Below are 23,351 nucleotides of genomic sequence, written 5' to 3'. Positions count from 1 at the left end.
ATTGTTTATACCACTTTACCAACCACATGGTCGACAGTTTAGGAGGCCCTTTTTCAACACCTTTCAAGGCTACTGTGTCAAACAGTCCTCTACCACCGTAGTCGTAATTTCGTGCGTAACCTTTTTTTTATTTGCAACATTTATTTATAGTATGCTACAATGAAGCGCCTTATATTCCTCAATGCTGATATGTCTACCCTTTTTCATAGCATCAATAATCGACATAATTTCGTTGCGCACACCATTATTTCCTGCTCGGTAAGCTGCAGCACACAGTTCCAAGCGATCGAGAAGCTCCTTGAAGTTGGCAGGAAGAAACACGGCTGGCAGCCCACTGCCAAACTTATCCCTCTGGTAGATGTGGGATACGATTTCCTTCCTTGAAGCTCTTGTTCGCCTTCGCAAGAGGGTGGAATTGCCTTGATACATGGCACCGGAACTTTTCAGGATCTCTGTAAAGTCGCCAAGGTCATCATCGTCGAACGAATCTGGTTTCTTTTTCACCCTGAGTTCCCAGAGGCCAAGGGTTCCTCTGTACCTCACACCTTCTACGAAAATATCATCGCCGTCAAAAGTAACTGATGAACTTCGGATGAAGAAACCATCGCTTTCAGATCGCAATCCAAGGGTGTTGAAGGCGAAAGGATTCATACTGAGCTGCAAATACTTCTGTGCTCGAGGTCCGATGACGGTGTCTGTAGGTGGTGCAATGGGTAGAGGGTCAGCAAACTCATGCGTTGGAGAAGGAAGGGCTGGCACAGCTGGAGGTAAATTTTCAATTGTTTTGGTGATTTTTTTTTTAAACTGCTTTCCGCGGAGCCTCAACCTCAGACTTAAACACTTTGGAAAGGTCCAATCATGTCAAGGCAGTGCTGAGTGTTACAGGATTGAATGTTCCGCTTAGTTACATGCAACTCCTTTGAGAGTGCCTCCCGCTGTTTTGGGACGGGGATTTTGATGAACGTCATTTATTCATAGCGTTCGAACAAACACCCCTAGGCGTTGGTGTGAACGGCTTCGAACGCCTTCAAGGGTTTGAAAGAACGCATTTGAACGCCCCCATATTGTTGGTTCGAATACCAAGTCGACCAAGGTCGATCGATTATATGCGATGGTTCAAGCGTGGGTCGAATGCCCATCTTCTGAAGATTCCAGTGTCTGAGACATACGTCTTGACGCAGTTTGCATCGGTGATTGCACTGATGACCGAAAATAGTCTTGGCGGGCATTTGGGTTGTTGTGGGTGTTGGGATCTTCCATTATGTTTATAGCCAATTCAACAGACTTTCATCCATATCGGGACATAAATAATGAAACACAATCCAACCACACTTGTAACACAGTCTTCCTACCTTGCCCGGGGCCGACTCAAATTTACATTTGCTGGGCCATTCGTATTTCTTAGGCTGGGAATCGAACTCTAGCTCCAGTTCCTTTTCAATCTCTGACAATGAATACTCTAGGAAACTCTGAATCCTTGTAATTCGAGGGGTTATCTTTGTAACATTCCATTATTGATACTGTTACGGGACGGGGTTGTCCCTATGTAAAAGTTATTTATATAAGGTTAACACTCATTACTATATTCTTGGTAAATTCTAATATAGAGCTGTCAACTCTGGTGCCGAGTTACAAACTAATTTATACTGGTAGCGTAGCTGACAAAATGGTCAATACTATGGTAGCGTAGCAGGCAAAACGGTTAAGGCACTGATCTAAATATGGTAGCACAGACACTCGTTAACATTGACTTACTAATTACATGTACAACAGACAACAAGATTAATTAAGCTTCACAATTTATTATATACAAACAATCAATACTATTACAAGTATAAATCACATGAAAACCCAACAGAACACTTAATAAAATATACCGAGACCCCCCTTTTTGGTACGTTAATCGTTTGTCAACATCGTAGTAAACGTAGTAAAACATCTAGGTCAATTATGGTTTGGTCCATTTATTCAACGGGTATGCATACAATAGCAAGGTACATGCATTGCATCGACTGCGGCACTTTTGGTTTGCCTTGGTAAGTTCCTTGCTATGAGGAGTGACTGCCCTGGTAGCGGGCCGCAGTCTATCTGAAGACTTGCTTTTATATCTCTGTCCCACCAACGTCTCGTGCCCCTATGGAGATGGTGGGCAAATTACGTTATGCTGATTGGATGCTGATCTCAGGTCATTAGGTCACTGACGTCAATAAACATAGTGATGCAAATGGCGGCGATCGGAATGTTAACATTCTGTCGAGTCGGGAAATGGACAAACGGGACTTATCTAAGCTTACTCTTAGCATGTATGGGCCCCGGTTACAATATTCGTGCCTTATGCTAATAAAATAACAAGGTAATAAAGCGGGAACATGTGAAATAAGGATAAACAGAAGGTGGGAACCGTCGTTCAGTCAAGGGACCCCCCATGGTCAAACAGTGAAGACGAACTCTATTTTATTATTCCCAGAGACCTTAATAACAATATTTACATACAATAACAATATATAAGTATAACCAATGATCATCAAATGTCTTTGTATACGCGTTGGCTAACAGTAAACGACGAACGCGAAAATAGAAAAGAGTGTTTACTGAGTAGCCTGAAACAGTCGTATGTACAAAGCTACAGCTTATACCTTAAACCGTAACAATACTATACCTATAAAACTCATCAAATTGCATCGATATTTTCCATTTGCCTGGGTGATTTTAATATCGATGGTTACAAATCCATAGGTTTTTGACGAGCAATGTTTACACTGAATGCCAAACTATTCCTTGTTGAGATTGTTGCAGTGATCTCGTCGGATTTGTTCGAAATTTTTAGCATCATGCTAGAAGAAGCATAGGACATTGGCATTCTCCCGGATAGACTTGCGGGCCAGTTGAAGTAGTTCTGTCACAATTAAAAACAATCAATGTTGTGGCGACCACTCACGTAGTAGTCTTCATTTGCTAAGCATCAAGTCGTCGAACACAATGAGGTTTGGTCGAGCTTCCTGGGCTTAGTTCATCGCTCCTTTGCTCGTCGATACCACTCGGGTGTCGTGGGGATGGTAAGGCGTTGTCCACATCGATCAACGAGTAGGGTGACTTGCCTTTGTGTGATAGCCTCTTTATTTTACAATAAAATATACACAAAATAAACAGGAAATTGTAAGGTATGCGGAGCAATGCAGTCTCCAACAAGTTTGTTGCTGCAACTGGTGCAGGGTTCATGGACAAACTACTAGTAATCAACCGATCACCCATGGAAATGCATCTACCCGGACACAACTTTACCGGGCCAGTGATTAAACTTAGCAAGCGCCTGCTCCCCATTGCACTCAGAAATGCTTGGTCAAACCACATTAATTGAGTTAACCAGGCTGCATATCACCACATCTCTATTATGTCCAGCACAAGGATAAAACCGCTCGTTACTCCATCTGTGGCAAAGCTATGCTAGCCTCGTTTAACACCATTGCCAACACTTTCAAACGCGAACGCATGGACCACAGCGTCATCGGACCAATCATTGGTACACAACTCGATTTGGTCTGAGTATATAGAAAATAAAAATTCGCTGGACCGATGATTTAGCGGATGAGTTGCACAAACCAGTTCGACGCACGTTTCAAAAACGCGGTGTAGTAGCGTGGTGTGGATGAGACCTAGGCGGCCGACCTTGTTGATATGAGTGTTTTTGCAGGGACAACAAGGAAAATAAATTCAACTGGGGCATTATCAATGTCTTCTCCAAAAATGTCTGACTGATACCACTCAAGAACAAGAAGGTGTTGACGGTGCGGAATGCCTTCCAAACGGTATTCAAATTGCGTGTGTCAAAGAAACTATGACAGACAGACAATGGTACTGAGTTCGACAACAAGGATGTAAAAAAGCTGCTGCTTCAAAAGCATGGTATCGTGGCTTACTCCACCGAGAATGAAGAGAAGTCGATTGCTGTCGACCGTTGGAACTGCAACATGTTCAAATACTTTTCAACCAAATCCATGTGCATCCATGAGGACATTGAGGTATCCATCTATGAGCTCGAATTTCAAAAGACTGATCAAAACACCTACCGCATCGAAAATGTCTTGCGTAGAAGAACCTGGAGAGGGATGAAAGAGCTTAACGTCAAGTGGAGGGTACCCAACGGAGTTCAACTCTTGGGTCAAAGCTACGGATGTGCAATAGACTAGTTCATAGGACTGGGAAAAAACCACTGCTGCGTTATCATAAAGTTGCGCAGGTCCTCCTCAGATATGGGATTCGATTCGCGCCGTCTCCTGTCCGTCGTGTGATAAGACTTCACCTTCAATTCGATGGTATTGATTAGATTATTGATAGAACCGCCATGCTTAGATCCACATACTTCTTTGCATATACCATCCTTTAATCACTAGTTCATGTGCCACAATGAAGACACTTTCCCACTTTTTTCTCGATACCGACAAGGTGTTTTTTCATGTCCTCGAGAGCTATTTCACGATCGCTTCTAGCGCAGCCTCTAGCTCATAGCTGTCTTTTATACCATCTTTCAACTGCTTGGTCACCCACCGTTTTGTCACAGCATCCGAGCTGTCCTTGGGATATCATAGGCTAGTAATGCGATTGTCGTTCAAATCGAAATGCTGCACGATCCGCCAGACGGATATGCACTGTCTTGCATGGGATCTAAACTTATCCATTTATTTATAGAGCAAAAAGATTGCATTTTCCACGATTTTCCCATTGTCAGCATCTTCAACACGGACAGACATAAGTGATCACACACCACATCCCCTCGCGTCTGAAGTTCATCAGTTTTGAAAAAAGATCTCAGGCTACACAAAGTCTATCATCTCGTCGGGCGTTGGCAATCCATAAGAGTCAAAGTAATACTTTGTCGGTCTGTTCTTTTACCAACACGACAAGTGCGTTGCACAATCCTTCCAGCTGTCGTGGTTAAGGTTCAACATTTGGTGTGTCAGACCTTGAGTAGTAGTGTAGTAGGCATGACCGCACCCCAACAGTGTTGATTCTTCGTGGTGGCTCATTTATTTACGGTTGACGATTTTGTAGTGGCCACGGGCAAGGGTGCTAATGCCATCATACATGATATGACGCTTGTCATCGTTGGCTGATAGGGCTTTCTTGTGACACTCAAGTGTACATATCTGATGCCTATGACTTTTAGTTGTGTATTCATAGTCCGGTACCTCACTGTGTGCTGATCAAGTTTTTAAAGGTCATTTTTGACGATGCACTTCTTTACCCTTAAGCCCTCTTCGCTTCGCGCATGCCAACCTTGAGCGCGTATATCTTTGACCGCAATCCAACACTCAGCCAAGGGGACTCCGGCTCATTCATCCTTGAACATTCCAAGAATTTACCTGTTCAGACCTGATTTGATACCGGAAGTGTGGCCACTTGGATAGTTGAATGTGCCAAATTTCTGCGCCCGTGTTCGTTAATGTCTTTGTATACATCTGGATGTTCGACATTGTAAACGATACTGTCGGTGTACCAGATGGTTGTCTTGTCATGGTAGGTTGGCTTTAGGTACTTGTAAACATAGTCCGCCATTAAGGTCTTAGATAAGTCTAGGTAAATTGACTTTTTTTCTCGTTTGTAACCATTCGGACGTCAACCCTCTTGCGGATATTTTCTATTGTCTTTCCGACACCGCATTGTTCATGAGCTTGAAAAGTCTTCTTCAAAGTTAGAAGTGGCAGCGGCTCGGAGCGCGGTGGTTAGATCTACATATCTTTAGCCATATGATCTGGTTAAAACTTATAACCGTGTGGTTTTCTGATCTTGAGTCTAAACGCTTTTTAGGTTGACGTAGTGTACAACATACCTCAGTTTGTCTACGAGGTTTGACACCAGTTTCTTTACTTTGTTCAGCTGTACAGTTTCTGGGGCAAGCGAGTAGTCATTGTGGTAGTCATAAAGTTCCTTGAGATATTCGAAGTCTACCTCCAATATAAATCCTTGGTCGTCTGCACTGAAAGGGTCTCCAAGGTTGGTTACGTCGATGTTAATCAATTCAAAGTCACCTGTCGGTGGATAGTTGCTCATATCCGCATACATCAAGTAGTTGATGGGCTTGTCGGCATTGAATCCTTCGATATAAAGGTTTTTGACTTTGGCAAACCGCTGCGTCACGACTGTTATCCCACCTCTGATCCCTTTTTCAAGCATCAGAAGCATGTCAGGGTACGAGATAAGTTTAGATTTCACAACTGTCACGGTAGTTTTCAATGTCGCACCATAGGCAAGTATTGGTGCTGTTAGGTACGTATCACGCAGGATCAAGTTCCTAATGCTTCAAATATACATCTCTGAAGTTCTCAAAAACATCACGCAGCAAGAGTACATCCGTTTTAAGATACAAGTCATGATACTCTCTCCTGCTGGTGATATCAATCTCTTTTAACACACTTGATGCACGTATTAGTTCACAGGCTGAATTGCTTACTCCCTCGCCGCTGATGGTAAAGAGAATGCTTCACTGGGTGGAAACTCGGTCTCCTGGAGTTTTCAAACCCATCCACATAGTCATAAGGATACACACCCTTTCGCAAGAGTTAACATTCATCAAGAGACTTCCCCGGCACGTCAACAGGTTTATCATCACCTTCATCCATGACTTCCTTGACTCTGTGTGAGCACCTGGCGTGCTCGTTGTCCTTGTAGATTGTGCGGCCATTGACCTCCAGCGATCCAAATTCAATACCTTGTCTTGTCAGGGAATAGAACGCTGCCATCAATGCTTTTTCGTCTTGCTCGGTTTCCTCAAGTTGCTTGAACCCATCTATATAATCAACAGGGTACACACTCTGTCGCAAGAGTAAACTTTCGTCCGTGGCCGGCACTTCAACTGGTATATCATAGCCTTCATCTATTTCTGGTGAAGGTGATTTCACATCACTTGACCTCATTGACTCTCTATGAACAAACGGCGAGCACCCAGGAAATTCGTTCTGGTGGCACATTGTCCTTGTAAAGCACGATACCGTCAATTACAAGTGTTTCAACTTCAATGTCTAGTTCTTTCAAGTAATCAAACGCCAACCATAAGTGCCTTGTTCTTCAAACTACAAATTACATAGTTCACCGTACTTTCATCGATGTTGTAGTCGGTGCCCCTACATTCCTTTGAATTTTTAGCCTGCTCATAAAGGTACGGTTGCAATTTAACAATAGAGTCTGTGATATGTCTCACTCCTGATACCATTTCAGTGTAACCTTGGCCTGCCTCCTACTAATGATGGCCAAACGATGTACCTTGGCTTCGTCCCAGACAATTCCCGTGTATACAATCTTATCTGCCATGTACTCTTCGCAATGCAGGCGTCGAGCCCGGCGCAGTTGATACCATTGTCATGACAGTACCCGTATATCTATGTAGGTTGGGCACTCCTGCGCAAGGTAGCCCTGCATGAATGTCAGATGTGCGTTCTTGTCCAGCTTGTTCTATTTTATAAGCCTTCTTCCCAGCTAAAAATATTCGCGCTATGACACAATGTTTTCTAGCTTACGCCTGTCTATGACTCGCGCAGTGTTATTTTCCGACCGTTTTCGGACTACGCGGGTATCACTCGGTACAATTCGGGATCAAACGCTCCTCTTCCAAATATTTTCGGAGTATTCTTGAAGGCTGCTGTTGGACTTGAGTTTACCAAGCTATTCATGCTCGCACTCATAAATTTGAGACTGTCCAAACCTCAAACTCTGATGGAGGGGTTTCATTTCCCCGTCTTTGATCTTGTACTCGCTCACCTGGAATGTCTTCCTAAACGAGATTTACTTTTCCTCCGAATTGGGAATGCATGTGAGCTGCACGGTGTCGATCCCAGGTTCTTAATGAACAGATAACTATCATACCCGGCCAGATTGTGAAAAATACAGGTATAAACTTTGACATTTTGTACTTCAGGTTACACTGGTTATGTGCTGCGCCCCTGTATTTTCGGTAAAGTGGCAGTAATCCCTCACCTTGTCCTCACCAAGCGAACAATCAAACAACCAGCGCTACGTGGCCTCCTGGTGGTTTTCTTGTCCTTTTTCGTCAAGACCATATGCTTCATAAGATAGTTTTAGGTTTAAATGGCTTTGATTTCTTTATCAAGGCATTCAACAAAGACCTGTGCCACATCTTCTCCCGGCTTTTGCATGATATACAGAACCGGTGCCTTGGTATACACGTTGTCGTCAAAGCACTTGATGTGGTAGCAGAAACACGAAGGCTTGTGCTTTTGGTAGGCTTTCGTATGTGGTTTATCTTTCCTGATTTCAACCTTCTGGTTTAAACACTAAAATACCGCGAACACCACAAAAGGGACTCCTATCGAGTGAGTGTTGTCAAAGGTCTGGTAGGTCCCATCCTTAATTAGCTTGGGCAGCTCGGTCTTAACCGCCTTGTGGTTGGCGCAACAGTCTTTGTGGGTCTCCAGAACTTCTTTAATATGAACTGGATAATGCACCTGTAGCACAGATGGGTCTCACAATTATGATCCGAAGTCTGGCTCAACACCAGCCAAGACTTTTTTATCAACAGCAAGTTGATGTCTCTCTCCCGCTGTTCACTAACGTCTGATATGCGCAGAGGGTATACTTCATTGTCGTTAATTTATGATACATTGACTGGCAGGGTTGAATTGACCTTCTCGAACTTACCAATACCCTTAAGGGTGACCGATAACTACATCTTTTTCCAGATTACGCTCTTCCTGCCACGGTCGTACTGTGTTATCATGTCTGTTTTGGGTCTACCTCGTCATGGTGCAAGGCCGAAAGTATGGCCCACTTAAAACAATCCTCATCGGGATTTTTTTCATATGGTTTACAGCCTTCTTGGCTCCGGCAAGTCAATGTAATGTGCCCCTTACAGCGGCAGGTGTTTGTTAATATTGACTTGAAGTTTTACAGTTGCTTTCAATGTTCAGCCATTTTTTCAGAGGTTCACTGGGCAATCTGTACTCCGATATATTCGCCCATCTAATCAAGGGTTTCAGCCAAGATCGTGGCCTCGGTGAAAATCTCGAGTGATGTGACCCTTGTTCTCATCATCTGCATTACCTGTTGGATTAATCTTCACAAGGGTACAGTGAAGCACCACATTGATGTTTGCTCCTTTCAATGTCAAATTTGTTTTAAGTTCCTCCAGTGACATCTGAGAGACGTCAAGGAAAGTCTGCACATCCATATCAATAATATTAATGGGGGTCATCTTCCAGGTAGTTAATGCCTCTTTAAAGGCATTCATTGGCGGATGCACTATCGACAGCCTGCTACATTGTAACACCTTTCAACCCAAGTTTTTTCGCCTGGGTAATACTCGTCTTCCTCGTCTGGGGTTTCGAATGACGCTGATATTTAAGGTTTGTTCCTTCTGTTATAATCAACTCAACCAACCGATCTTTCCCAAACCGGATGTACCATCAAAGGTGGTTCATTTTGGCAATACCTCTCAGGGCTTTGACATTTTCAACAACTTGCTCCATGTCCGCTATTGGATCCATGTCCTCATCCCAACAATAAAAAAGATCAATTTAGGCTACCCCAACCACCATCTCCAATTCAATTTATTAGACACAATTTTTTCGGTCCTAAAAATCATATCTTAACATTGTCAATCCTACCGTCCGTGAAAGTTGTGGTAATCATATGCATACTCAGTGCACCTGGAATTTTTCATACCATAGCTTTCGATTTGCGAAGTTCCATTGGTATCTTTGCCCAGACGGTGGTCTAAATGCCTACCCCTTAAGGGCCAAACATGCCTACCCCAAATTTTCAAAAGTCTGTCAAAAATTCCCTACGGCAATACTTTTTTACCCACTAGGTGCAAATGATAGGTAATGGTCTAAGGTCCAATGGATCAAAAGGTCCAGGTGGGACAACTCATGGTTTGTCCTCACCATGGGTCCAAAGTTAGATTTTTAAAAAATGCCTTACCCCAATTTTCAAAAGTCTGTAAAAAATTCCCTACGGCAATTATTTTTTAGCCACTAGGTGGAAATGGTAGGTAATGGGCTAGGGTCCAATGGGCCAAAAGGTCCAGGTGGGACAACTCATTGTTTGTCTTCAACATAGGTCCGAACTTAGGTCTTAAGGGTCAAACATGTCTACCCCAAATTTTCAAAAGTCTGTCAAAAATTCCCTACGGCAATACTTTTTTACCCACTAGGTGCAAATGATAGGTAATGGTCTAAGGTCCAATGGGTCAAAAGGTGCAGGTGGGACAACTCATGGTTTGTCCTCACCATGGGTCCAAAGTTAGATTTTAAAAAAATGCCTTACCCCAATTTAACTTACGGCAATACTTTTTTAGCCACTAGGTGGAAATGGTAGGTAATGGGCTAGGGTCCAATGTGCCAAAAGGTCCAGGTGGGACAACTCATTGTTTGTCCTCACCATGGGTCGGAACTTAGGTCTTAAGGGCTAAACATGCCTACCCCAAATTTTCAAAAGTCTGTCAAAAATTCCCTACGGCAATACTTTTTTACCCATTAGGTGGAAATGGTAGGTAATGGGCTAGGGTCCAATGTGCCAAAATGTCCAGGTGGGACAACTCATTGTTTGTCCTCACCATGGGTCGGAACTTAGGTCTTAAGGGCTAAACATGCCTACCCCAAATTTTCAAAAGTCTGTCAAAAATTCCCTACGGCAATACTTTTTTACCCATTAGGTGGAAATGGTAGGTAATGGGCTAGGGTCCAATGTGCCAAAAGGTCCAGGTGGGACAACTCATTGTTTGTCTTCAACATAGGTCGGAACTTAGGTCTTAAGGGCCAAACATGCCTACCCCAAATTTTCAAAAGTCTGTCAAAAATTCCCTACGGCAATACCTTTTTAGCCACTAGGTGGAAATGGTAGGTAATGGGCTAGGGTCCAATGTGCCAAAAGGTCCAGGTGGGACAACTCATTGTTTGTCCTCACCATGGGTCCAAAGTTAGATTTTTAAAAAAATGCCTTACCCCAATTTTCAAAAGTCTGTAAAAAAATCCCTACGGCAATACTTTTTTATCCACTAGGTGAAAATGGTAGGTAATGGGCTAGGGTCCAATGGGCCAAAAGGTCCAGGTGGGACAACTCATTGTTTGTCTTCAACATAGGTCCGAACTTAGGTCTTAAGGGTCAAACATGCCTACCCCGAATTTTCAAAAGTCTGTCAAACATTCCCTACGGCAATACTTGTTTACCCATTAGGTGCAAATGATAGGTAATGGTCTAAGGTCCAATGGGTCAAAAGGTTCAGGTGGGAAATTTCACCATAGGTCGAAAGGTAGGTTTCTTTTATAAATTGCTAATTTATAATTTCCGTGCACACCATACATTGAGTACAACAAATAAACCTTTCGTATATTCAAATGTGAGTTCATTCCGCTTGTTCGGAAGTAGAATCTGTTTTGAAAACAAATTTGTCTGACAAAAAAATAGCAAAGCACGAGTGCACTTTTCTATTCTTGCAATGTCATACTATTGATACTTTTTAGGAACTACTTGACAGGATGTTGAGACTATGGAAAGCTGTTTCTTACAATATCACAAAATTAATTTCTGATGGAAAAGTCGATGTCATGTACAAAATGTAACAACAATTTTGCCAGCATTTAAATAAGTGCATAGCTATTTACTATTCTTCATACACTATTTAAAATTGCGCGCAGCACGCTGTTTGGTATATGAAAAGCGAATAAAGAAATGAACAGGAAATTACATGTTAATTTAAAAAAAACAACTTTAAATAATGTCTTCGGCTGCTCACTCATATTTAAAAACAGATTATTTTGTGATTATATGATAGATAAAAACATTTAAAGTACGTTTGAATCTTATGCAACTTTTGGGTTTATAGACATATCTGAAAACTGGCTGCTAGCGAAGTGGCTGCTAGCGAGTGGCTGCTAGCTTGAGCCTGGTAGTTATATATTAACAACAGAAGCCATATACAATCGATTAAAATAAGGATTTTGAAACGTCTTTTTGTCAACCCAGAGTTATAGCCCGAAGTTATATTTGAAGACCGCCAGACAAACATAGTTTTCTATTTTACGCGTCATGTTATCAAATGAAAGGTACATTCGAATAAATTAATTTCACGGTATGTTGATTATTGCTTCTTTAATACTTTTTAACGCAATATATAAGAACTTGTCAAAGGTAATTTTTAAATATTAGTTCCAATTCTCTTTATTTGAATGTGACATGAATAAAAATTAGATTATTAAGTAATCATCAAGTTATTAGTATGTTAACGCTTCATATTGCATCAAAGGATTTTTTATTTGATTGGAACAAAATTGAATACCATAGTGCTTCAATGAACAGCAATCAGGAACGTGCAAATATTAAATTTACATCTGAAGTAAACAATGTTGCTTTATTAAACATTGATTAGCTTGCGAAGACGTGTCCTTTTTTTTTTTTACTGAATTACTCATATTCTAATTATATTTAAGTGAAAAGCAAAGTGTACAATTTGGTAGTTATTTAGGCGGATAAGTAATTCAAAAGTCTATCTCCTCTATTGGGTAGCAAGGAAAAAGGAGAGGTCCGGGGTTGGATACTTTAGAATGGGGACAGATAGTTAGAAACACCTTCCCCTGAACTTACTTTTGTTTTGTCGCTGATCACACCAATACAGGCGAGCTAAATGCTTTAATAAAAATATATGATTAAAAGTCACCAAATACTTGATATTAATATTCAAATCTGCATGCACTTAATCTTTGGATGCCGCTTTTTGATTGGAAGATGAAGCAAAATTATATAAAGGCCAGTTTTTTCCCCTATATCAGTACTCAATTTAAAAATTATGTCTTTTGTCCCCATTATTCGTTCCAACTTCGAGTATTTAACAAGACGTGGAGTATTTATATTTATGCTGATGTCAGACAAACATCCATTGGTTGAAAAGCTGTTGAGCATATTTAATTTTACGAATCTTTAAACTTGGTGTAAAATGGTCAATTAAGGTCAAACATGTCAGCTACATGTAAACGTCAATTTTGACACGTTGATGATACTCCTTTGTGTTTATTTTCAGATTAAGTACTACTAAGTACATTTAATGTATTCACAACGAACCGATGTTTATTAAACTTTAACATATTAGTTACGTCCATTCCGATTATCAAACAAATGATTCACAAAAAGTTTAAACTATTTGTAAATAAGTGTCTGGATGAGGTTTTCTCAATTTAAATATTCTTTAAATCTCGAGGTTGCATTTCCCTATTCGTTATTTTTTAGTATTCTTTATAATTTATCTTCCCTCCCCTATTATTCTCGATCCTTTATTTTTCAACGTTTTTTTTTCTTTCTATTCTTTAATTTTTGGCCCACTACTCCCTATGCAGTAACCACATCCATACCCTCAGAAAAAAAGACATATGGCAATTTGGAATTCAGATGTACAGTTCCATTTTTCTTTCTATTCTTTAATTTTTGGCCCACTACTCCCTATTCAGTAACCTTACCCAGACCCTTATAAATATAGACCTATGAAATTCAGATGTACAGTTCCTATTCCCTCCTTTTAAAACAACATTTGAATTTAATGATTTTCTGTTTCAATTTTATTATTTATACTTATTTAAAGAATTTTATTGACAATGTCTATGATCTTGATTAAATTATGTATACAAAATAGCTGATTTACATAATAAAACAATCCATTTTCATTGTTTGTCCACATTCGACCTAATTGAAACAAACAAAATAGGAAAATATTAGTCAAAGAGAAAAAATATTCTTTATAATATGAGATCTTAATTTGCAACCATGTGTTATCCCAGTATACAATTATAAAATTGCTCGATTGCTTAACATCCAGTGACAAATATTTCATGCATATTTAGGACGAGTCACTTGTAAGAATAAAGTTAACACGGTTTACCGAAAATGTAAGAAACGGCACCAATCAAATAAACCTTCAGAGAGACGATATACAAAGAAAATGACAAGGCATACGTTACTGGGCAAGATAGACCCAAGTTATACGACACACACTAATGTGGGGTCTACTTGTTTTCGTGGATGTGAAAAAAATAAATCACAATGAACTATATGTGAAAAACCCACTAAAACAATATTGGTTCACATGCAAGGTATATACCTACACTAAGTTTATTTGCTACACTTTTGATTTTAAGAATACCATGCACAAGACGTTTGGAAAGCCAAATACCAATAAATTATTAAAAGTTTGTTCGATTATTTTTCTTCTCTTCAGCGCGAATCTCGATAAATGTAATATTTAACGCAAGTTAAGACTTTGAAGTCGTCTAATCTGTGAGATACACATAAATAATGTAGTTAGTACTGGAATGTTTCTACACATTGATAGCAAGTTTTAAATTTTTAAAACTCAATATTCTTGTATCAATTATCCTTCGCCATAGAGAATATAATATATTTGTTATAGAATCTTTACCCAACTCTCATATAAATAAAGGCACAGTAGTAAATCGGTGTTCAAGTCATCAATCGACTGACAGAAAACAAACCCGGGTAACAAACTAATGCCGAGGGAAACGCATCAACTATAAGAGGAAAAACAAAGGAACAACAGGACCACGGAAGTGCTACAAAAACACCAACATACAAAAAATCTATTTGATAACAACTGCCATATTCCTGACTTGGTACAGAACATTTTAATAAAATATGGTGGGTTAAACCTGGTTTTATGGTTTGACCCCCCCCCCCTCCCCTTTAATGACACTGTTATAAAATATCGCTAAAATTATAACATTACGAGACATATATACAACACAAACACACACAAGAACATCACAGAAAAACGCACAGTCAAATTTAGATAAAAGTCGACACAACAAGCAAACCACAGAGTAACAACCAACTACGCCCATCGAAGACCGACACCAAAAACAGGGACAAGTTTATGTAACGAACTTGCAATCTAGAATTTTATAAAAGTATTTTCAAAATACAATTTCAAACAATTTTCGTCAAATCTATTCAAGTAAAGAAAATCTAAATTATCATATTTTTTTTTAAACCAAAAGCACATCTATATATTTTTTTTTCAAAAACGAATGTATGTTTTAAACACAATTTCATATTTAGCAATGCAATTGGAACTTACCCTTAAAAGCGTTCCTTCTGTTGACCTTACCATTGCGCTTACAGACAAGATGCTTCTGTTTATTGTGCAATTTTTTCTTCAAGTGAACATAAGACTATCTCATTAGTCAAAAGCCTTTTAATACATTTAAAGTTCCATTTATTTTCATTACTACGTTATGACAAAATTAAATATTTAAAGAAGGAAAGGTTTAACAACGTGTTGTTATAATTTGAATACGGAATTCTTATAAATGTAATACCACATTCAAACTTCACATATTTTTATTTAAATCTTTCGATAAAAAATATGATAATTCGAGTCAAGTTTCCACTTCAACAGAAGAATGAATTGTAAAAAAGTTTAACATAATTACAAATAAACGCCACATGTAGGCTCAAGTTCAAGCCTTGCATTGACTTAAATTAAAAGTAATAATAAAGAACAGAGTACTTACAATGGTATAATTTTCAATTTATAACTCCTGCCATCTATGTATACTGAAAATACCGTCTTTTTCATGCGATTTCAAATGGAATAGAAGGAAGCATATCCTTTACAACTTGAAACTAAATAATTCATAACATGACTTTGCTTCTTATTGAACAGTTACGAGACAGAGTGAGTTATTGAACTGTAACTAGACACTGATACTTTCACAATCGTAAGTGAATTAGAAGTATTTCTGATTGACCCAATACATTACTATTTGGTGACACATAGTAGTGGTTCATTACGTACCATATCAGAATGATTTTTTTGTATTGTTTGTATATAGGGCTTTTGTTGATTGTTGGCTGCTTAATTTGAACAATATCTATTTGAAAAAATAATTAAATTAGAACGTTATCTATATACGAATAAAAAAACCAAGATTCAGAAACAAGCCGACATATAAAATTTTCCGTTTCTAAATATCGAAACTATTATGAAAGTAAGGTTTCAACTCCCTTAGGCAAAGTTGGCTTTAGATGGATTTGGCTAGTTATTTTAGGTAATTTTGACATATAGCTCCTCAACGATTTTCGGTACTTATACATCTTAGGATTTCAAATGTTTGGCTTTGATGAAGGTAAATCCAGAAAAGCGATTCGGACGCACGCAGTTATTAAACGTGTTGTTTTAATGTTTTTCATATACATATTTAATTTTGCCATTATCAATGAAGTTCAATACGTTTAATTTACATTGTAAACTAAATAATGCTTTTGGTATTGCTTTTAACCCCAATAATCCGTTTTTATTCTTATAAAAAAAAGAGAACAATTAAACTATTACAACATTTGATTTATTGACCCTAATAATTATGGACATATATCTGTTTTAATTCAACTGAATCAATTTAAACAAGATTTGATATAGGCTTATTCTTTTTTTTCTATTCTGTTATTCCTTTTGGCGTTCTAATAACGTATTATGACAAATTAACATATATTATTTTCACAAGCATTTTATTCTAATGTTTAATTTTGAACATTTTTCTTGGGCGCTAGAGCTTACTGAAATTTTGGGTGCCAGCATATGCCAGACTTTTATACTTGTTAGATGTGGAGACACACACGAAGCCAACCATACGACAACTTTTGAACGAAACACCACCACCGGATGGTATTATACCATCCGATGAGCTAAGTGCTAAATATATTTCGGTCTTTAAACTCATCTGACTCTTTTTTTTTTTTATTAATACTGAACCTACAGAAAACTCATCAACTTTAGATCTCACAACAACCAGCATTTATGAACCCAATGACCTTTCACAAATAAAAACAGACACAGCAACATTAGATAGTACTACACCAAGTATTTAAGCACCTACAGACCCTTCACCAATAATAGATCTAGCCACAACCAAGGCAAGAAAACTTACTTAAACCTATTCAAATTAATAACTAACCACAGTACAAAGTACAAAGGAACATACCTCATTAACCAGGAAATCAATGTCATTTTTATGTACACAGAAATTATAAGTAGATCTATCTATAAAACTTATTCCACTTTTGAAAATCAGAAGAACCATTATAGATTGCATTTCACAAACAAGTGGAGATCACTTCTAACCTTTCATCAAATCTGCTTTAACTGTTCTTATCCAATACAGAAAACCCTAGCCGTATTGGTCACAACTTATTGAAACTTTTGGTCCTCAGTGCTCTACAACTTTGTACTTGGTGTGGTTTTCGAATTTTTCTCATCTGAGCGTCACTGGTTAGTCTTGTGTGGACAAAACGAATGTCCAGCGTATTAAAATTTTAAACCTGGTACCTTTTGTTAGCTATTATTCATGTGTTTCGCTGTCTTATATGTTCTTCCACTGATTTGTATTGTAGTCCTGTCATATAATGTTGTCATTTTAATGTTAATATATTTAACATTGCCATACAAACAGGAGGTTTGGCTAGCCAAAAAAACAAATTCTTAACCACCATTTTTTCTCAAAATGTCCTGTACCAAGTCAGGAACAGGGCAATTGTTATACTAGTTTTATAGTTCGTTTCTGTGTGTGTTACATTTTAATATTGTGCCGTAGTTCTCTTATATTTGATGCGTTTCCCTCAGTTTTAGTGTGTAACCCGGATTTGATTTTTTCTCAATTGATTTATGAATTTCGAATAGCGGTATACTACTGTTGCCTTTAACTAGGACTGTATGACACATTTAAGACAGTTCTAGCTAAAACAGTTATAACCTAGAACTGTTAAAGACAGTTCTATCCTAGAACAGTTTGACAGTTCTATCCTAGAACAGTTTGACAGTTCTATCCTAGAACAGTTTGACAGTTCTACCCGAGAAAAGTTTAGACAGTTCTACGATTGTATCAGCTCGTCTGGCGTATATACACAATTTAGTCCTGGTTTCTATGATGAGTTGATTTCTACAACTAGAATTGATTTAGTCAGTTCTATCCATAGAACAGTTTTCGCCTAAACATCAACCCAACAATGTTGTTTTCTCTTATTTTTGAGTGTAAATTTACATTGCGATAAAACGTGTCACGGTACTTGTCTATCCCAAATTCATGTATTTGGTTTTGATGTTATATTTGTTATTCTCGTGGGATTTTGTCTGATGCTCGGTCCGTTTCTGTGTGCGTTACATTTTAGTGTTATGTTGTTGTTCTCCTCTTATATTTAATGCGTTTCCCTCGGTTTTAGTTTGTTACCCCGATTTTGTTTTTGTCCATGGATTTATGAGTTTTGAACAGCGGTATAATACTGTTGCCTTTATTTAGATCTGTAAATTTGCTTTTGCAAAATTTGTTATTCTTCCCCGACTCAGACGTACTTATATATATATATATATATACAACTCGTCTAAACATCAACCCAACAATGTTAGATCTGTAAATTTGCTTTCGCAAATTTTTGGTTCTTCCCTCGCCGGGATTCGAACCCATGCTACTGTGATATCGTGACACCAAATCGCCTGCACTGCAGCCGTCCCGCTAGACCACACGACCACCTGGGCTCTCATAAAAGAGCTTTCGGTGGCCATATGTTACCTTTCCACGTCAGTTTTAATCTAGCGGCGTACTACAGTACATGATATATAAGGCATGAAGATGTTATTGTTACAGATCAGCTAAATTATCTATAGTAAAGGATCCTACAAATTAATGTAAGATACAGTCACAGAAAATAATTATATGCATAAGTACGTCTGAGTCAGTGACAACCCTACAACAGATGTATCCATCGGATCGCCATCAATGATGGTGATACATGGCTGTGTACATAATGTATATACAACTCGTCTAAACATCAACCCAACAATGTTAGATCTGTAAATTTGCTTTCGCAAATTTTTGGTTCTTCCCTCGCCGGGATTCGAACCCATGCTACTGTGATATCGTGACACCAAATCGCCTGCACTGCAGCCGTCCCGCTAGACCACACGACCACCTGGGCTCTCATAAAAGAGCTTTCGGTGGCCATATGTTACCTTTCCACGTCAGTTTTAATCTAGCGGCGTACTACAGTACATGATATATAAGGCATGAAGATGTTATTGTTACAGATCAGCTAAATTATCTATAGTAAAGGATCCTACAAATTAATGTAAGATACAGTCACAGAAAATAATTATATGCATAAGTACGTCTGAGTCAGTGACAACCCTACAACAGATGTATCCATCGGATCGCCATCAATGATGGTGATACATGGCTGTGTACATAATGTATATACAACTCGTCTAAACATCAACCCAACAATGTTAGATCTGTAAATTTGCTTTCGCAAATTTTTGGTTCTTCCCTCGCCGGGATTCGAACCCATGCTACTGTGATATCGTGACACCAAATCGCCTGCACTGCAGCCGTCCCGCTAGACCACACGACCACCTGGGCTCTCATAAAAGAGCTTTCGGTGGCCATATGTTACCTTTCCACGTCAGTTTTAATCTAGCGGCGTACTACAGTACATGATATATAAGGCATGAAGATGTTATTGTTACAGATCAGCTAAATTATCTATAGTAAAGGATCCTACAAATTAATGTAAGATACAGTCACAGAAAATAATTATATGCATAAGTACGTCTGAGTCAGTGACAACCCTACAACAGATGTATCCATCGGATCGCCATCAATGATGGTGATACATGGCTGTGTACATAATGTATATACAACTCGTCTAAACATCAACCCAACAATGTTAGATCTGTAAATTTGCTTTCGCAAATTTTTGGTTCTTCCCTCGCCGGGATTCGAACCCATGCTACTGTGATATCGTGACACCAAATCGCCTGCACTGCAGCCGTCCCGCTAGACCACACGACCACCTGGGCTCTCATAAAAGAGCTTTCGGTGGCCATATGTTACCTTTCCACGTCAGTTTTAATCTAGCGGCGTACTACAGTACATGATATATAAGGCATGAAGATGTTATTGTTACAGATCAGCTAAATTATCTATAGTAAAGGATCCTACAAATTAATGTAAGATACAGTCACAGAAAATAATTATATGCATAAGTACGTCTGAGTCAGTGACAACCCTACAACAGATGTATCCATCGGATCGCCATCAATGATGGTGATACATGGCTGTGTACATAATGTATATACAACTCGTCTAAACATCAACCCAACAATGTTAGATCTGTAAATTTGCTTTCGCAAATTTTTGGTTCTTCCCTCGCCGGGATTCGAACCCATGCTACTGTGATATCGTGACACCAAATCGCCTGCACTGCAGCCGTCCCGCTAGACCACACGACCACCTGGGCTCTCATAAAAGAGCTTTCGGTGGCCATATGTTACCTTTCCACGTCAGTTTTAATCTAGCGGCGTACTACAGTACATGATATATAAGGCATGAAGATGTTATTGTTACAGATCAGCTAAATTATCTATAGTAAAGGATCCTACAAATTAATGTAAGATACAGTCACAGAAAATAATTATATGCATAAGTACGTCTGAGTCAGTGACAACCAGACGAGTTGTATATACATTATGTACACAGCCATGTATCACCATCATTGATGGCGATCCGATGGATACATCTGTTGTAGGGTTGTCACTGACTCAGACGTACTTATGCATATAATTATTTTCTGTGACTGTATCTTACATTAATTTGTAGGATCCTTTACTATAGATAATTTAGCTGATCTGTAACAATAACATCTTCATGCCTTATATATCATGTACTGTAGTACGCCGCTAGATTAAAACTGACGTGGAAAGGTAACATATGGCCACCGAAAGCTCTTTTATGAGAGCCCAGGTGGTCGTGTGGTCTAGCGGGACGGCTGCAGTGCAGGCGATTTGGTGTCACGATATCACAGTAGCATGGGTTCGAATCCCGGCGAGGGAAGAACCAAAAATTTGCGAAAGCAAATTTACAGATCTAACATTGTTGGGTTGATGTTTAGACGAGTTGTATATACATTATGTACACAGCCATGTATCACCATCATTGATGGCGATCCGATGGATACATCTGTTGTAGGGTTGTCACTGACTCAGACGTACTTATGCATATAATTATTTTCTGTGACTGTATCTTACATTAATTTGTAGGATCCTTTACTATAGATAATTTAGCTGATCTGTAACAATAACATCTTCATGCCTTATATATCATGTACTGTAGTACGCCGCTAGATTAAAACTGACGTGGAAAGGTAACATATGGCCACCGAAAGCTCTTTTATGAGAGCCCAGGTGGTCGTGTGGTCTAGCGGGACGGCTGCAGTGCAGGCGATTTGGTGTCACGATATCACAGTAGCATGGGTTCGAATCCCGGCGAGGGAAGAACCAAAAATTTGCGAAAGCAAATTTACAGATCTAACATTGTTGGGTTGATGTTTAGACGAGTTGTATATACATTATGTACACAGCCATGTATCACCATCATTGATGGCGATCCGATGGATACATCTGTTGTAGGGTTGTCACTGACTCAGACGTACTTATGCATATAATTATTTTCTGTGACTGTATCTTACATTAATTTGTAGGATCCTTTACTATAGATAATTTAGCTGATCTGTAACAATAACATCTTCATGCCTTATATATCATGTACTGTAGTACGCCGCTAGATTAAAACTGACGTGGAAAGGTAACATATGGCCACCGAAAGCTCTTTTATGAGAGCCCAGGTGGTCGTGTGGTCTAGCGGGACGGCTGCAGTGCAGGCGATTTGGTGTCACGATATCACAGTAGCATGGGTTCGAATCCCGGCGAGGGAAGAACCAAAAATTTGCGAAAGCAAATTTACAGATCTAACATTGTTGGGTTGATGTTTAGACGAGTTGTATATATATATATATATATATAACTTGAAAGAGACACTTAGCCTTCTTAGTAGATTAAATGAATTAATGTTGAAGTGGAGGAGAAACAAATTAAAAGTAAAACTAAATGAAACAAAAAAAAAAAAGGTTTCAAAACATTGAGTGTCACTGATATATTTCTGAACAGATTTAAAAATATCAATATTTGGGCGCATTGCATTTGCGCAAATTTTTGAAAATTACAATCTTTCCTTTGCGCCACAATGCTATATTTCATTTGCGCAATAAAAATTAATATAAAAAAACTTTATTTACGCCATTTTACAGGTAAATGGAAGATTTTTTTAGGTGCAAAAGAAATGCCAATTGGCTGGCGCAATAGCAAAGCCTCACAATATTCATATCATATGAAAATAATCTGTTTCCAAAAAGTAATAATTAAATATTTATGTCAACATTATCAGCAATGGAGTAAATGGAATCAAGAAGGATCTGTCTTACCAACCGATCCTTCAATATCAGCCACTATTAGTGGAAATCTATTAATAAAATTAGTCCACTAGTAACTCTAACAACAGTATAGATGTTAAGTGCTGGTAGAACTAACAACAGTATGTTAAATTTCGGGGACAGCAAAAATCTTGACAAGGGTTGTTTTAATTCAAAGAAAATAGCGCGTTGAATAGTACCAGCATGGTTTCCATAAAGAGAAGAATTTTCTAAATCAGTTACACAATACACGAGTAGAGGTAGAAGAAGAGGTTTGCTTTCAGATCCTTTTCGCATTAAACCTGACAAGCACGCAGTTGAAATATTGTCACCCTTTGTACCACCAACAAGTCGGACACAGACAGCATTGTCATTGAAAGAAGAACTGAATTATGACATTGAGATTGATCATATTGATGAAACTGTAGGTAATGAAATAATTTTTAGACAAGGGTAAAGCAAGCAAAATTCTTTATTTCTGTTTAAGGAAAGAATCAATATGAAAATAAGAAGGATGGCAGACTACAGGATTGGAAAAGTATTAGGAACCAGCTGTACGAATGTTTTCTGTCTACTGAATGTTTAAATTATTGTAGTTGTCTTGATTGTGAAGAAAGCAGTCAGTAATACCGGTGTATTGACTTGTCCATGGGAAGCAGTTTGTGGAAATTGCCTACAAAAGAGACACCAATTTCCTCATTTACACATTTTGGAGGCATGGAGGGCAAGACATCTATCAACCACAATATGGCTTTCTTTAAATTATTTCCTGTTTACAATTGGAATATCTCATTCGGTACATATAAATTTTCTCTACATCTGGTCATGTGTCTCTTTTTCACATAGACTTAGTTAAGTTTATAAGGGTATCACCAGCCCAGTAGTCAGCACTTCGGTGTTGTCATGAATATCAATTATATGGTCATTTCTATAAATTTTCTGTTTACAAAACTTTTAATTTTTCGAAAAACTAAGGATTTTCTTACGCCCAGGAGTAGATTACCTTAGCCGTATTTGGCACAACTTTTAGGAATTTTTGGGTCCTC

At 38.7% G+C, this 23,351-nt stretch overlaps 1 protein-coding gene across 2 annotated transcripts in view; it reads right to left on the bottom strand.

Annotated features, from left to right (window-relative positions):
* LOC134722540 (uncharacterized) overlaps nt 1-15,715 on the bottom strand; it is a 32,676-nt gene extending 16,961 nt beyond the window's left edge. Inside the window, exon 1 of one of the 2 annotated variants that reach the window (XM_063586180.1) lies at nt 15,525-15,715. Coding sequence is in view for 1 of the 2 variants with exons in the window: in XM_063586172.1 (XP_063442242.1) it covers nt 15,089-15,121 (33 nt within the window). In the remaining variant the exon portion in view is untranslated. Of the gene's footprint in view, nt 1-15,088; nt 15,221-15,524 lie in introns of those variants that run through there. The other variant, XM_063586172.1, reaches the window with a different exon arrangement.
* Between the last annotated feature and the right edge of the window lie 7,636 nt (nt 15,716-23,351).

The sequence above is a fragment of the Mytilus trossulus genome, chromosome 1 (genome assembly GCF_036588685.1).
Source record: "Mytilus trossulus isolate FHL-02 chromosome 1, PNRI_Mtr1.1.1.hap1, whole genome shotgun sequence".
Classification (NCBI taxonomy): Eukaryota; Metazoa; Mollusca; class Bivalvia; order Mytilida; family Mytilidae; genus Mytilus; species Mytilus trossulus.
This window is presented reverse-complemented; position numbering and strand designations above follow the sequence as displayed.